This window comes from Rhinolophus sinicus, chromosome 14, assembly GCF_057876585.1.
Source record: "Rhinolophus sinicus isolate RSI-liver-muscle chromosome 14, RSI-T2T, whole genome shotgun sequence".
Lineage (NCBI taxonomy): Eukaryota > Metazoa > Chordata > Mammalia > Chiroptera > Rhinolophidae > Rhinolophus > Rhinolophus sinicus.
The window spans coordinates 42,989,111-43,006,922 of NC_142514.1; the positions used below are offsets into that span (position 1 = coordinate 42,989,111).

Sequence of the window (17,812 nt, forward strand, 5' to 3'; positions counted from 1 at the left end):
ATTAAATACAAGGCCCTGAATCAATTCATTAACTCAGTAAGCTTGTTCTTCTATTTGTTTTTTTATAGAAGGAAAATTTATTGAGTAACTACCATTAGCCAATCATTGTGCAAGATTCAGGGAAAACGCATTTGAATTTGTCACTGTTTGTGTGTGTGTGTGTGTGTGTGTGTGCGCGTGCGCGCACGCGCGCCTATTTCTTCAGCTGCTAGTTTTTCCCTTTAAACTTTCTACAGAATGCTGAATAAACTGACACTTGCACAGTCATATGAAGGGCCCCAGCAGTGTTGAGGGCTGCGCTTGTCAAAATCTCATCTTGTGAATTGTTTCCTGATGTTACATGTACAGCCTGTGATTCCGCTATGAATTGTGAAATGTTTATTCATAAACAAGAAAGCTCCTTCTGCCCTTTGTTGTTCTCTCTGTTTGGGGGTCTGTTTTCTCAGGGATGGCCCCTCCAAGCTCTCTGTGGCCAATGGAAAATGAGATTTGTCAGCTCTCGGATTCGAGTGGTCTCACGGCGGGCGTCAGCTGTGCACTGCAGTTGAATTGAGCGGACATTAGGCAGAGCATAGAGAAACTCTCTGAGGGGAAATTGGGCACAATCTGCCTCTCCTTGATGCTGTTCAAGCCTGGTCCGAGTTTATCTAAGTCTCAGAGAGATGAGAATGGAGGATCTCGGGAGGAACTTTTTCTGCCCTCTTGCTTCCAGGAAGGCGACACTATACCTGGCATTTTATAAGCACTGTGTAAATTGTGTACTGAGAATGGCTGAAAAAGGACTTCCATTTGGGATCCATTTCTCTCATTGTGGATGTGAGGGAACGGTTCAAACTTTCAGGTAGTTTGTGGCAGAATCAGGGCCAAAACTCAGATTTTTTAAACTCTAAACCCACGGTGCCTACTAATATTCCATGATAACTGACCCTTCCAAATATATTTCCTTTATATAAGGCAATTCTAACATCATAAATTGAGGGAGTACAGAAAGAACATGGGCTTTGGAATCAAGAGAAGGTCAACTGCTGTCAGTGCCTCTTATTATATCTGTGTGAACTTGGACAAGTTACTTGAACTCTCTGACTCTTTGCTTCTGCAGCTGATGAAGGGGAAAATAATATGTTTTATGGCTATTGTAAAGATTAAATGAGGTAATATTTAAAGTACTTAGCATGGTACCCAGCCTATCTTAGATACCTGATATGTTTGCTAGAAAGGAAGAAAGAATGCAGCTGTCTCTTAAAAAAAGAGAAGATAATATTGATTGTTACGATGGTGATGGTGGTGATGGTGGTGAGGGTCATGGTGGTAGTGGTGATGGTGATATAGCCACCATTAATCAAACTATTATTTTCAAACATTTCCTCAATATTAACGCAACCATATGATCTTGTTTACTTTCTTCTTCATTTTATACAAGGTCTTTCTGTTTCCAAATTTTAGTTTTTCTCATTATAATGCTTTAGTTGTCATATTCTAAGCCTCAGTGTATCAACAGTGAATCTGCTAATGAGAGAAGAAACAAAGAAATATTTCCCACACATTTCTCTTTTCCCACTTTTTAACCACTTTTCAGGATTGATTGACCCTTGTAAGATACACTTTGCTGTACTTTGTATCCGTAGAACATTTAATAAATATGGTCCATCAATCAGAAATTTCTTGAACTTATTGATAGCACTGTGGACGCACAGTGACCAACCCCTTTTTGGTTAAGGATCTCATGACCAATATCTTTAAGACTCTAGTATTTTGATATATACAGATAAGTACCATATTTTGCCATGTATAATGTGCATCTTTTTGCCCAAATTTGTGAGGGAAAAATAAGGATGAGTGTTATACATGAGTAGTACTAATTCCTTATCTGTTCCGTTTTTAACTCTTTTATTTTTGCTTATGAGTTAAAAGTGTAACTCTAGAAATCAATAACGATATCCATATGCAAACTAATACCCTGGAATACGATAATTGGTTTTGTTGAACTTGTGACCAACTTGTACCGACAAAGAGCTCTTGGCCTTCTATGATGCGTAAATATCGATAATTTGTTACCGGTACGTAAAATTTCTTGCACCTTGTATCTATTCTTGTGTTTTGTAATTATTTGTTACATAAGATTTCTTATACCATAACATGTTAAAAAAATAGATGCTGAAATTCCTTTATAATACAAAAAACAAGTACCTAAGTGTAAACAAATAAAAATTTGAATTAAAAAATTAAAATGAAAGATTTTTCTCCCCTGAACGTTTGGGCCAAAAACATGGGTGCACATTATACATGGCAAAATACGGCAAACATTGACCTGGATATTGGGTTTTTAATCTTGGAGAAAAAACTGAAAACTAGCAGTTTGGAATCAGATAACCTGGATATGACTCCCAGCCCTGTTTCTTGTGAGCTATGACCCTGGTTAAGTTACTTCTCATTTCTAAGCTTCGGTTTCCTCACCTGCAAAATGAGGATGATAAGACAACCCATCACATGTGGAGGAGGGGGGAGGGGAATAAAGTGAGACAGGTACAGAGAGAAAGCGTGCAGAAAGAGCTCAGTTAAAATGAGCTCATATCTTAGGAACATTTGTGACAACATGGATGGATCTTGAGAGTGTAATGCTGAGCGAAATAAGTCAGACAGAAAAAGCAGAGAACCATGTGATTTCACTGATATGTGGTATATAAACCAAAACAACAAAAGAACAAGACAAACAAATGAGAAACAGAAACTCATAGACACAGACAATGGTTTGGTGGTTGCCAGAGGGTAAGGGGGGTGGGGGGTGGGGGGTGGGGGGTGGGAGATGTGGGTAAGGGGGATCGAATATATGGTGATGGAAGGAGAACTGACTCTGGGTGATGAACACACAACGGGATTTATAGATGATGTAATACAGAATTGTACACCTGAAATCTATGTAATTTTACTAACAACTGTCACCTCAATAAATTTAATAAAAAATCTAAAAAAAAAAAAAAAAAAAAAAAAAAAAAAATGAGCTCATATCTAGGGTTGCTTCCTATCCAAAAGCCTCTGTGGCCTGGATCAGGAACAGAATCACTCAAGGTCTACCCAGAAAACATAAACTACTCTAAGTATGTAAACAAGAGAGCATTTCATACCCTCAAATGGTGACCCAGATAGCGAAGGAGGTAAGAAGGGCTACATTCCCTGTGAATGGGCCAGAGATCAGCCAATGGAAGCCGCTAGGACCCTAGGCTGGAGGGACAAAGGAAGGAGGTGGTGTTACCAGAGTTCAAAGGTGCAGGACGCCAGCAGATATTAGAGCCATGGAGGCCCTGTCAACAGAGCTGAAGATGTGGAGCAGAAGCAGACGCCAGATACGGGAAGGGGTGGGAGAGACATGTTCTGGCTTTCCACTTCCCTCAGGTCTGCTGGCTGACCTTAGCTGACTTGGAGCCTGAGAGGGGCAGCCCAGTTTGCAGGGGCAGCTCCACAGTGCTGAGCAGAGCAGGGGACCTGGGGAAAGCGAGTAGGCCCAGTGCTCTTACAGACTCAGTCCCAGACCTGTCGCCTGGTGGCTGGGACCTAACTCTGATAAACTACACAGAAAGTTTGAAAGAGTCTTACTTCCCCCTGCTGCTGGGCCTCTGAACAATAGCAGAGGTTCACAAGTAGCCGTGCTTGGGAAGGTAGAATTTGGAAAAAAGCATTGGAAAAACCTCGAAAGTTGTTGGAATGTAAGAGGCCTTTCAGCAGCCATCAGATCCTGCTTTCTGGAAAGGCCTGCTTGCTGAGCAGCCAGCACCTTCACTCCCTGGGGATTTGTGGCTGGAGGAGACACCCCCAGCCTGCCTTTCACCTGGCTAACTCCTACAGAGCTCAGCATAGACCCGCCTCCTTGTGAAATCTCCCGGAAGCCCTACAGGTGAGCTCAGCTGCCCCTGCAGTTCCTCTTGCAGCGAGCGTCCTGATGCCTGCACTGAAATGCTCCCCTTGGGGTTCTCTCTCCCTCCCTCTGCACTGTGAGCACCCCAGGACGGGGACCTGTCTTCTGTAGCCCTACATCCCCAAGTGTTCCTCCTCTGTGCTAGCAACTGTGGTGGGGCCTGAGCTACTAAGCACTGAGGTATGACAGTGCCCGCTTCCAGCAGCTTTTATAATAAAAGGAGAGGCAGACAGTGTATGACTTTTTAGAAGTCCCCGTGTCATGTATGCTACAGAAGTCCAGGGGTGCGTGAGAGCATTGGACAGGGGGACTCCATCTTTCCTGGAGGATCAAGGAAGCCTTCTGAGGAAGTGATGTTTGAGTTAGGAATAAGTAGGCGTTAGCACTACAGAGAGCTTGGGGAATGGCATTTCAGGCAGCAGGGAGAGGAAATGCACAGGTCTTGCAATGAGAAAGCGTTGCTATTGGACATGCACAGGTGGCAGTGCGTGGAGCTGAGGAGCCAGCAGGAGCTGTTCTGTCCTGTGTCCCGTCTCTGTCCTGCCCCAAGCACTTTCCACCTCCCGCCTGTGTTGTAGTTTGGAATGTCTGCATGTTTGTGTTCCCACATCATGCCTACTGGATAGTTTTGTACAGAGAAGGTGCTTGCTGGATATTTGAATAAATGGCAGTTCTAGGCTCTAAAATCTCCCCAGATCTCACATCACATTTGTCACTTCACTTGCCCAGCAAGTATCAGGAATACAATCTGTGTGGAGGAGAAGCCTGAGTTTATACCATGTATGGGAAACTGTCTGCTGTCTGGCATTCTTTGAGCAGAAGCTCACTGTCCATCACCCTGCCCTTTACACTGCAGTAAGTAGTAGTAATTCTGCAATAAGTAGTAGTAAGAATGGTGGCCGACACATGCCAAGAAGATGCAATCATCAAACCATTTTTGAGACTGAAATGTGATGTGTTAAATCAGATTCTATTCAACTCTGCTCCTTACGAGCTGTGTGACCTTGGACAGGTCATTCATCTTCTGCATGTGTCTTTGTTTCTCCTCTGACATGTGTGGCATTAATAATATTAACCTGACAGGCTTAATAAAAAAATGAGACTATACATGTAAATATTCAGTACGGTGCCTGATGTTTATTGAGCACAAAATCACTGATAGCTGCTACCTTTATTCTAATTGCATTTATTATTATTACTACAATGTCGGATGCCCTGCGTTGACTAGAGTAAAGAAAAAACAGAACAGGTTCCTCAGTTTTCCCAAGGCAGGCAAGTATGCTCTTTTGGTTTCTTTTTGAGATTGGCTTACACGTGGAATGCTTTCTCAATGTTGTTTGGTTATAAAAAATAAAATTAAGAAAAGGAGTGTTTTATGCTTGTTTTTAGCTATCCTTTTTTTTCTTTCTTTCTTTCTTTTAAAGAGGATTCTGTTTTGTTTTGCTTTCTCACAGGAGTGATTGGAGCAGATGTGAGGGGGCATGGCCTCGCCTGTGAGGGACAGCCAGTGACGTCACGGTTGGCTGTCATCTGTGGAACATCTTCTTGTCACATGGGGGTGAGTCTGCCAGGCCAAGGGTGGGGCTGCACACTCAGGGGAGGGCAGCCCAGAGGAGATCTGAGCTGCTGGCCCTTTTTTTACCCCCTCAGCTTCTTCCCTTCCTGCCACCCAGGCTTTGTCTAGCCGGAAGCCCATCTCTCGCTCCGACAGCCTGGCTTAGATTTGCCAGATCTTTTTCCAGGGGCCAAGTTCTTAAAAAGTGTGAAAAGGGTTGAGTCTGCCTTTGACATCACCCTGGCCAGAGATCCGAGGCAGCGTGAGGGGTGAAACCGGATCCAAAGATGGCAACTCCTTGCTCCCAGACTGCTCTGTCCCTAATGGGTAGCGGAGACTTCTCTGTAGAGGGGTGTCTGTTTTCCTTGGCCACTGAGCTCGCTCTCAATCAATATAAATCTATCTCCCTGGGAGCAGCCTGATGATCTATAGAATCAGGCAGCATATCATGACTGCAAAAGAACACTGATAAGCAATTTTCACTGTTAATTCTTCTCCATGAATTAGTGGAAAAGCTTTCTCCAAGATTGCAGTTAAAATTTAGTGCCTGCCCTAAAATTTATATCTTTTTTAAATGCATGAGCCTGAAAGCATTCCATTTCAATAAGTACCCATTTCTACTATATTTTTATTTAAAAGTCATTACTCTGTTCAACCGAGATGGACGACTCCTTGGATTTTTCCCAGATGAGTAAAATAGAGGGGAGAGTGGGGGAGGAGGAGGAAGGCAAGCGGGGGAGGCACAGGGGCATGAGCAAGGATTAGAGTGGGGTACAGTCCAGGGCAGAAGCTGTGAACTGGGAAGGGACTCATGGGCGATGAGAAACTGTGCTTAGTAACCGTAGGAGCCAAGGAGCCTTCTCACCATTAAGTATTTGGGTAGAGTCATTGTTGATACATGTATTTATTTACTGATCCTCTGGGGCTGGATCTGAGGCTGTGTGTGTCTGAGGCTGTGCTAAACCCTGGGAACAAAAGGGTGACGTAGGGCCTCTCACTGATGAGGTAGAATTGTGGCAGGTATTCTAATACAAGGCCTCCACGTATAAATTCAGACGCACTTGTGATGCTGAGCAATGTGCCAGGCATTGTGCAAGGTGGTCTCACCCACGGCTTCCCATTGCACAGAGATGCTGGGCCAGCCCCACCGGTTACCCATCCTGGTTCCTCCCGTTCCTGAGTATGGGCCCTTGGGCGAGGCGAGGCGCTCAACCCCTCTGGGCCTCACGTGCCTCCTGTCAGTCGGGGAGAGTGGCAGCATGCGTCTCACAGTATTGTGAGGATGAAATGAGGTGATGTAATGTGCTTCCCATAAAGTAGGACCTTCCCAAGGATGAGCTCTCGGTTACTAGTACGGGTATTGCTGGGCAGGAAGGCGACAGCGACTGACCCTGCCTGGGCAGCATCCGGGCTCAGGGACATCTTCCTGAGGGGACATTTGTGTTATGCTGGACTTCCGGACAGAGCTTTCCTTGACCCTTCCACCCCCCCACCCCCAAAAGAATGTCTCTGGGTAAATTCTTATTCTGTAACTCAGTTTGAAAATCCCGGCCTCTTTCTTCCCCTCAGCAGCCCCATTGTGAGGCTTAGCTGTCATTGAAGGAAGAGCTCTGCAGGGGCCTCAGGCTGCCTGAAGTGTGAGGTGCCCACCAGGCCAGCCAGCCTTATTTCCCTCACCGTGAGCCTCCACTTGCTAGCTTGTCTTCACTGAACACTGACTCACTAAACCTATTTAAGTCATCCTCCGCTTTCCCAGCGACACATCTCATCCAGTTTCTCCTGGAAAGTCTGAATTTCTGGCACTTTTACCCCACTCAATTCAGATTTCTGAGCAGAATCAAATCCAATGAATATGAGTGACTCTGTGACATTCCTGCTCCTTAGTCTCCTTGTCTCTTCATTAGGATGATACCTTCCCTAAAGGATCCGTTTTACACATTAGGCAACTAAGGCACAGACAGGTCCGGTGATTTTCCCAAGGTCACAGAGCTGTTCAGCTAGAGCTGAGAGCACGGATCTAGCTCCGTTTCATTGCCAAGTGCATCTTCTCGATGCCGCACTGAATTGTGTAGATGATAATGGGCCTCAGAGGAGTGGAGACAGCGTGGGCTTCAGCGTCATCCAGATGTGGGTCTGAACATCTGCTCGTGTACTCTCGGGCCCTGTGGGCTGAGATGAGCCACTTAGCTTCTCCGAGCGTCAGATTCTTCACCCACCACATGGGGAATGCTGATGGCAGCCTCACAGGGTTGCTGGAGGATGTGCATGATGTGTGTGCACACTTAGTACATCATAGACACTCAGAAATGGTATTCTTAGTACACTTTCCGGGTGATATAAAGGCTCACAGGAAGCAACTGTCTGGCCGTGATGGGCAGCTGCACTTGGTTGCAATGAATGAGGGTCATAAAATGCCAGTTTATTATGGTCGTGTTGTTCTGGAAATAAAGCCCCCACCCCCACCCTGCTTTGTACTTGGGAGTGGGAAGGGACCTTCTGGGCGAAGGGGATTAATCATCAGCTTTAATGTTATGTGGTGAGGGCGAGACTGTGGTCATGCTGGCATCGGAAAGTGTCTTTGATCTCGCTCAGGTGCTGGGCGCCCAGCGAACCACGTACAATAACACCTTTGTGAGGTCTAGGAGAGGTGCAGGTCTGAGGAAACACTCCCAGGGAAACTCAAGGACCCCCTTTGTTGTGGTTCTGGCAAATAAAACCACCAACTGTCAAGAAAAATTCACCAAACAGAACACAGGGACCAGAGGGGGCTGTGGGCTTTACAAAAAGTGGTTTTCAACCTGGTCTGAAGGATTCTTTTTCTTCTTTCTGCTCACTGCTGATGTTTCTAATCCAGTAGGATGATTAAAACAAAACTCCCCAAAACATTCCGTGCTATACAGGTTGCCTCTTTCTAGATCACCGAGACTGAACGAATGAGTGAATGGATGGATGGATGGATGGATGGATGGATGGATGGATGACTGGCTGTCCAAGTAAGCGAGTATTGCTGAATACTTAGAAGCTCCCTATCTCATGATCCCTGTTACTTCCAGGAATCTGGAGAAAAAGCCTGAGGTTGAACATAACACTTACTAATCAGGCCTTTGCTGTACGTGTGGGCTGCACATTTAGCTTCCTTGTAGATGATTTAATTAACAAGAGAAAAAAAAAATACTCTTCTTTTTTTAACTCCATGAAAGCAAAGCTGCTTGTTCAGAGTTAATTACAACCAAGTCACCAAAACCCAAGATAATACACAGCAGGGGTTAGCCAGAGGTTGAAAAGTCATGGGGTCAGATTGAGCTGCTCGTGCCATTGCACCAACACCCGTTTTCTTGTGCTGTCAAGTCAGGTTGTAACTTGGCAACGTTGTCTTCCAGTTAGCATGTCAGATGGGGAGAGAACCCTGGGAACAGGGTGGGAAAGTACTGAAGAGGTAAGTTTTGAACAGAACAGTAGTTGGCGACAGCTAGGAATTATGTTTATATCTTAAATTGTTCAGAACTGAAGTTTCTGCAAAGTCTTAGATGCATGTAAGGAGGGTGTTCTCTGTCACTTAGTGGACGTGGAATCTCAAAGATACAGGCTTATGTGCTGGCCCTACCACTTACTGTGTAAGTTTGGGTAAGATACTAACTACATCTTTTGGTGCCTCAGTTTCTTCCTCTGTTAAATGTGCGTGATAGTATCTATCCATGAAGTTTTAAGGATTAAATGAAGTAATCTTTTAAACAGCTTGGCACTATACCGAGTACAAAATATCTAATACAGTGTTATTATTACAAATGGTTCAGTAAGGCCAGAATGATCCATGTGGTAATGGATTAGAATTAGGGACATCAGGATGAGCTCATGTTCAGTATTATTTAGGTACAGAAGGATACATGTGGGAACATTTATAGACACGTGTAGGTATACGGGTTACAAAACATATTTCCCAGCTCTGATATCTGACAGGGCCTAGAAACAAGTATACCTTAGCAGCTAGTTGTTAAAAGTACCCTTGGGGCCCACATCTTGGTTTCTAACCCCGTTCTTCAGTAAAATGAACAGGACTCCTTGGAGAAATGGCTGATTCTAGGATGGGGGCAGGAAATAGACAAGATGAGCCTGGTGCTCTTATAACACCAGAAAATAAGGAACTTGCTTAAAAAATAATAATAATGATGGAGTCTCAGGAGCCAACCCAGGGAGCTCCCAGTAGCCAAAACTGGAACAATTTAAGCAGCAAAATAAAGTAGAATTGGATTATACCCCAAAGTAAAACATCAATATAATGAGTCCATACTTATATAAATAAACGATTGAGTAAATAAATAAATGAACAGAAGAAACAAATCTCCGCATGCAGAAGAATTCAAAAAAATGTATGTGGCTATTCCCACTTAAGGCGGTGGAGCGTAATTTTCCACTCCTTAAATGTGAGCTGCACATAGTGACTTCCTTCCAAAGAATACATTGTGCAAAGAAGGAAAGGGAATAATTTTACAGTGGGGAAATCTGACAAACACTACCTTAGCCAGTGATCAAGGTCAACATCAACATGGTAAGTCATGTTGATAGTATGTACCGTGTTTCTCCAAAATTAAGACCTAGCCAGACCACCAGCTCTAATGCATCTTTTGGAGCAAAAATTAATATAAGACCCAGTCTTATTTTAATATAATATAAGACCAGGTCTTTAATGTCATATAATGTAATAATAATATAAAATAAAATAAAATAAAATAAAATAAAATATAATATAATATAATATAATATAATATAATATAATATAATATAATATAATGCTGGGTCATATAATATAAGGCCGGATTTTTATAATATAATGTAAGTCCCAGTCTTATATTAATTTTTGCTCCAAAAGACGCATTAGAGCTGATGGTCCAGCTAAGTCTTATTATCGGGGAAACACAGTACCATTGATGTGAAGAAAATGACACTTTACCTTGGTTATCTTCCCCCGCAAAAAAAAACCTAATCATAAGAAGAACAGACAAATCCCACTTGAGGAATATTTTACAAAACACCTGACCAGCACTCTTCAAACTGTGAAGGTCATCAAAGAATAAGAGAAGTCTGAGAAATTATCACGATCAAGAGGAGCCTAAAGCGATGCGACAGCTGAATGTCATGTGGCATCCTAGATGGGCTCCTGGGACCGAAAAAGAACATTAGGTAGAAACTAAGGAAATCTGAATAGAGTGAGGCCTTTAGTTAGTGATAATGGATCAGTATCTTTCTTGTGACATATATACATAACGTAAGATACTAATGATAGGGAAAACTGGGTGTGGGATATGTGGGAACTCGCTATACTATCTTTACAATTTTTCTGTGATCTAAAACTTTTAAAATTAAAAGTTTATTTAAAAAAAATCATTCATTAAATCAATCCCTCATTAAGAAAACATTTTCTTGTATTTGCCTGGCTAAGTGCTAAGGGCATTCCAATAAATAAGGTAAAGCGTCTTCACTGAGAAAGGCAGACAAGAAGGAGGTAACTGCAATACAGAATGGCAGTGAGCACAGTAAATACGTGACTGGAGTATGGTGGGAATAAGGAGAAGGGCCCACTCAAGTCATCAGTAGACAAGGACGTTTTCCGAGAGGATGTGATAGTTGCAGGATCGTGGTTTTCCCCACTCCCCCCGGGACACTGTTCCTGCTAGCTCAGTTTCAGGCACGAGGCCCTGGCCTCACTTCACTTTGTTTTCCCCTTCTGTGTCCACAACACCATGCAGCTGACTTCCTCTGCGGCCTGGATGGGATGTGGGCATGTGGAGGCCCATTAGGGACCCAGCACAGGAAGGGAGAACAGCCGCATGCCTTGAACTCTTGATCTTCTGTTAGTGGGATGTCACAGCTAAGAAGACAGTGGGCAAGTGGGACCAGTTTCTCTGCCTTGGTCTCTTTAGCGGGTTCATTGGTAGAGGTCATGGGAGAGGTGGAGAGGGAAGGCAGTCCACCTGGTACAGATAGGAGCACTGTTACACCTACCGATGAAAGAACTGGGTTGTGCATGAAGTACCCTGCTTCCTCTGAGTTCACCAGGACCCGCTGATGTCACCTGTAGGAACCAGCATTCTCAGGAGACTCTCCATATTGAGACTAGCCCTGTGCCCCGCAGCCACGTAAACTGAAAACACGTTACAGACTCGTCATTGATTCCGTGAGTACAAGGTTGATGCTGTTCAGTGCCCAACAAGAGCCAGTTCATGCACGAAAGAAGCCAGGGTAGTGCTTGTCCTGGTATTTGAGGCAGGACAGCTCTGCACTGTGCTGGTGGAGGATGTTTAGCATCCCTGGCCCAGCCTCAGTCATTATGAGGAGACAGGAAGTAGTATTAGTTGCTGCCATCCATTGAGCACCTACAGTGTACCAAGCACTGTGCTAAGTCCTCTCCATCATGTAACCAGCTCAACAATCCTGTGAAGCACCATTCCGGTCCCCATTTCACAAGTGAGGAAATTGAAGCAAAGAGTAGTTAAATGGATCACCCAATGTGCAGGAAGGGGGCGCTTGTTCTAGCTTTTTAGGGGACTGACCTCCCCCCTCCCCCCACCGAATCTTTGCTCTTCCCTTTCAGTTAAATAGCTTCTATCAAAGGCTCCAGAGGAGACAGAGAGTAGATTCAGTTAAAATATGGGCAAATGTTGGCACAGACATCTCACCAAAGAAGAGATATGAGTGATAAGCACCTGAGAAAATGATCAACATCGTTAATCAGTAAGGAAATGTAAATGAAAAACACCGTGAGATCTGCTGTACACTTATTAAAAGGTCTAAAGTTGTAAAAGGATATGGGGAACTGGGGCTCACACACTGCAGGTAGGAATGTGAAATGGTGTAACCACTTTGGAAAATAGTTTAGCAGTTCTTACAAAGGTCACACCTACTATGTGATCCAGCTATTCCTTCCATTTCTATAAAAGGTGAGTAGGGCTGTCTGGTCTCATGCTTCTGGAATACCACCAGGAATACAGCAAAGTCCGATGAAACAAGGCCTCTCAGAATATCAGAAACAAAAGCTTCTGGAGAGGCCAGTCTCTCTACTGGCCTGATCCCAGCTTTCCACAAAAGACAGCAGCTTGCCCAGAAGAATGGTAGAAGAGGCAGGGGGAAGAAATAGAATTAGCAGCAATAACATTAATGGCGACCATTCACTACTACATGTTTATTGTGGGCTAAGAAATTTGAATGTGTTATTTTATCTAACTCTCATAATAACCTTATGCAATTATCAGAATTATCCTCTCATTTTACCGGGTCTGAAACTTGAATACTTACCCAAGGTCACGTAACTAGTTAAGTCCTAGAGATAGCTTTCCAATTCAGGCTGTTTGATTCCAGAGCTTATACTCTCAGCTCTTAGCAGAACAATGAGACGGAGGCTGGAGGGTGGGCTGGCCATGGGCACGCATGTTTTGTGGGAATGGGGGTAAAGTGATTACAAGGCCAATCTTTCCCAAAGCCTGGTGAGAACTGCAAAGTGAGGGCTGGATTGCAACTAGACCACAGGGCTCTTCTTTTCCCTTCTTCCTAGTTTTTCAAATCACTGCGTTTCAAGAGGACACCAGTCTAATGATAACAATAAAAATAAACAACATCACTTGTCACCAGCATCCCTTGGGAGGACAGTATTTATGAGACTCCTTATTTAATCTTCCCTGTTTCCCTGCTGCTCTGTGGTCAAGTACCGAATTAGGCAATTTGAAGACATGCGGCAGGCTTCCCAGCTCATGAAGCTGTTTTTGTATTCGTTTGGAAGAGCATGAAATGCAAACCACATCGATTTTTTTTTTTTTCCCTTTTCCTATTTACCACTTGTGCTGTGTGGGAGACCCTGCCACTGTGGCTGCTGGGGGCGACCTCGCAGTTATGAGAGTGGCTGTGCTTTTCCAGTGGTTCAGTGTGGATGAAACAGATGCTGAAGCCCGCTGTTGTAGAGGCCTCACAAAGTCTCAGGTACTGTGCCAAGGGCCTCCACACACATCGGCTTATCTGTTCTACATGCATTTAGTTCAGGGCGGTTAGTATTTTTGCCTTGTTGCTTTCCCCTTATTTTTTTCATCCCCTTCTCCCGCTCTACTTGTGTGCTCCAAGGGCCTCTTTGTTTCACGTTAATTCAGTTTTCATATTGTTTGTCCCCAGAGCCATCAGAGAAGTTTGGGATAGTTTCTATTCTTCTGCTTCATCAGTCTTAAAGCACCAGGAGACGTAACATCTAAAAGATCAAAGATCTCAAGCACCCCTGAGAAATTTTTTGAGCCATCAGTGCCAGTGTTGAGATGGAAAGTCCTTTCCTAATGGACGTTCAGTGGCTCCCTACTGCCAACGGGGGGGAAAAAAAAAACGTTCAAATGGGAAAACTGAGTGGACATTTTGGCCATGGTCTTATAGCTTTGGGATATATTTAGTTAAAAAAGAGCGGAAGTCTTAAATTGTAAGTTGGTGAAAGTTACTGCAATGCTGTGATGTATTTTTTTTTAAACATTTTTACTGAAAGGTAATTCACATACTATAAAATTCACCTCTGCCATGTATTTTTAAAACTTCTAGAGAATTCAGTTGAGTGATGTTTGGGAAAGAGAAAGATTTAGTGCCCATCTTTTAGGTTACACTATGAATGAGGCCAGCATGTGGTTTTTATTACTTATAGAGGTGACAGGAGAATATCACAAAATAGTCAATTTCCACTTACAGTTAGTGTAGTACCTGACACGTGGTTATGGGTCCAGTAAATATTGAATTTACTGAAGGACAGACAGAAATATATGGGTAACAACCATCAAAATGTGTTGAAGAACAAATCATACCATATTTGTTTGATTTCCTCTTCTGATGGATTGACAACCTGTACACGCTGTCTCGTCTTCAGTGGGGCTTTAGGTTGTTTCCTTGACACAGCAGCATTGATCAATGCGGTCACAAAATTCCATCCACGTGAGAAGAGTTTTTCACTGAACTATACCTTGAAGCAGGCCAAAAGCAAATACGTACATAAACCTGATGGAAAGGTACCAACGTGATCCGCTTGCCAAATTTGCATTTGGGCTTTTCCACCATTAGTTTTATCTTTTTGTGGAGCCAGGCAAAGACTGAACCTGCTTCTGTTGGTTGTAGGGACATTTACTTAGGTGGTGCTTTTGAATGATGGATCAGCTGCCCAGGATCTGCTTGACATACCTACCAGTCATGGGGCCTCCCTGACTCATGCACTTATCATCTGCTTACGTGTTAGAATTAACTGAATGTTAGTCAGGTTAATATGTAACTGCTAGTTGACAGATTAGCTATGATCTTGAAAAACAGGGCTGGGGGCCTCTGGAATTTGAGAAATGGCCCATGAGAAAGCAGAGACAGCCCACAGAGAGAATGGCCAATTATATTAATATATGTATTCATTCTTTAGTTGTGTGCAAGACACCGATTTGCATGGACCTGAGCACCCTGGTAGACTGAAGATAGTCTTGAATATTAAGTCCGATGGCTTCACCCTCCCGATTAAAATCTCTTGGTGAATCTCCTGAATCCTAGCCGGGCACAGGAGATCACGTGTGATCTGGGCTCTGCCCACCTCTGGCCTCATCTGTCACCCTTCACCTTTCATCCTGTATTCTAGCAGGTGCCTCCACACACCCTGATCTGAATTCCTTTGGGCCAAATGTGTTAAGAATAAGAGCTATCCAGATTTTAGAAACTTAATGTGTATATATACAGTATAGTACATAGAACTGCCAGTGAGGTCTGGAGTAGCACCCATAATCAAACACATGAATATTTCTACAGTAAAACTTATGAATATTCATACCAAGTAGGTTAAATAGACCCTAAATAGCTTGATCCGTTAGATAACATTTTATCACCAAGTGAATCATGAAAAATATGTTGGTATTTAGGATACTTTGGATTGAAGAAGTAGAGGTCTATATTTACTCTTCTGGAAAAGAAACTTGGGCCTTTGGGCATGTTGTTTTCTCAGCCTGGAATGGCCGCATCTTCTTTCTACATGGTATCATCATCACCAGAATTATCATCATCATTATAAGTCACACTTACGGAGTATTTGCTATGTTATTTGATACTTCTAGTAAACTCTGGGGTGGTTCTCATGATCCCCAATGTACAGATGAGGAAACGGAGGCATGGAGAGAGGTGACCGAGTCAGGAAGAGGTGGCGTGAGGAAGAGATGGAGCTTAGGCTGAATGCCTGAGAACATGGGCGTTTCACTCTCATAAGTATGTGTCTTCCTCAAAGTTCCAGTTCAGGTGTCAGCTCCGGGAGGCCCTCCTCTTCCCTTGCTCCACCACATGTTGTTACGTGGGCCTTCAGAACTCTTTATGCACAGTTCTAGTGTAGCCCTCGTCCTTCTCTGTCTTTCCCACAAGCCCGGGCTCACTGAGCAAAGTGTCCTCTATGCTCTGTTTCTAGGGCAAATAGTACGTACTCAACATACAGTTTATAACAAGTTCATACAAAGAGATATGCTAACAGATAGCAAATGATTTGTATCCCAAGTGAAATAGATAGTACACACAAGGATGACCAAGGAACAAGTTCAAGGATGTAAAATTTGGATGTAAAAAAGAAATGTTCAAAATGGAAAAGCCTACTCGGTACTCAGGTTTATGCATGGTATATGAGTATAAAAAAGGAATTTGTTGGGGACAACATTTCAAGGATGACCAAGGAACATGTTTATACTTAATGATAGCTCGGATTTATGAAGTGCCATGTGCCAGTTTCTGTGCAAGACAGTTTGTGTATAGAATTTCTAATCCTCGCAATGAATGTGTGAGATGAATTTGAGAAAGAAAGATGTAGTAGCCATGTTTTAGATCAGAATAAAAAGTAATAATATGTTAAGATTGGACCAAAGTTAAATATAATTAGAAGGTAGCAGCCTAAAATGGCCTGAGAGACTGCATTTCTCGACAAGAGATGATGGAATTGAGGTGAGAGAGGTTACAGTGACAAGGGAAGCGAGGTCTTGCCTGGCTCCTGTCTTTATAGCCATCCCTTGAAAGTGTTCACATGGTACCTGACGTACGTATCCTGCGACCCTAGGCAGGACTGGGTTCACTCTTGAGCTCTGCTTTTAGAAAAAGCTGCCGGAACCTGGAAGGAACCACTTAATACACACACAGCTATGATGTTTAAGAGAACGTGGGCCCCGCGGACAAAGGTTGGGATGGTTAAGAGAAATAGTTTTGACTGCTTAAGAGAAACGTCAGGGGTTGACTTTATTTTCTTGTTTATGAAAAGTTTTTGTGATAATAAAATGACTTAACTCTTTCTTGGTGCTTTAGAGTTTGTAAAATGCTTTGTGAAATTTGATGCTCAGAATAACCAAGTGAGGCAGTCAAAGCAGGTGTTCTCGTCTTCAAAATGAGGCTCAAAGAAACAGAGTGATTTGTCCGAAGTCCCACAGCTAGTAAGTGATGGGGCCAAAACTCAGATACATATCTGAGCAAACCCTCAAGCTATTTCAGCTGCATCCTTAGGCGGTTTATCTTCATTTACTCACATTGAAGGATCCTGCAGCTGGGGAAAGTCTGCTTCATCACAGGAAGAGCTTGTGATTCTTTGTCACTAGTCCCCATTGTGGTTGCAAATTCTCCACTGAGATGCAAGCCAGTGTTCTCAGTTACTGTGCATAAAATGTACCTGGGGAACTCCTTAAAAATATAATTTCTCAGGTCCCACTCCTACAGGGTCTGATTCAGTAAGTCTTGCTAGGAAGGAGTATATACGAATCTGTAATTTTAACATGTACGCAAGTGATTGTAATTGGGGACTTGCAGAAAAAATGGCTTTAAGCTCCTTCAGAGTAGCAATTATATCATTACATCATTGCTTCCTCGATGCCTAGTAGAGCACCCTGTACATAGAAGGAACCCTAAATTTACACTCAATGAATGTAAGAGTGAAGTAAATTAATGTAATAGTAGTGTAAAATGTAATAAATCAAGTTGGACAGTCATTTGTTTGTAGTCCCTGCCAGTTTGGGACACACTAGGAGGTCCCTTGAATCCATCCTTTTAAAGAAAGTCCGTCTTGCAGGCTTAGCTACAGACGCACTGAGAGAAGTTGGGACGTGGATAAAGTACTGCGGGGAATCTGCCAACAATTAGAGACTGTAGAATTCTTATTTTCTCATGAAAAGCAGGGTGAAGGGACACAGTGGATGACCCCACAATTGTAGCTCTGTGCAGACGAACCCAGAAACCAAAGTACAGACACCAAGATGAAACAGGAAACCACAAAGGCCTCAGATCTTTCAGTGTAAATACGAAGTCACACTTTCCTTTTGAACCCAGAGTGCCCAGCCGGAGTGCAGTGT

General features: G+C 43.3%; 1 protein-coding gene across 17 annotated transcripts in view; it reads left to right on the forward strand.

The window, feature by feature from the left end:
- The window catches only part of FGGY (FGGY carbohydrate kinase domain containing), a 386,336-nt gene that overhangs the window by 218,986 nt on the left and 149,538 nt on the right, over nucleotides 1-17,812 (forward strand). For all 17 annotated transcript variants that reach the window (XR_016018635.1, XM_074334784.2, XM_074334788.2 and 14 more), the window contains one exon: nucleotides 5,365-5,468. Coding sequence is in view for 16 of the 17 variants with exons in the window: in XM_074334784.2 (XP_074190885.2) it covers nucleotides 5,365-5,468 (104 nt within the window). In the remaining variant the exon portion in view is untranslated. The remainder of the gene's footprint in view (nucleotides 1-5,364; nucleotides 5,469-17,812) is intronic.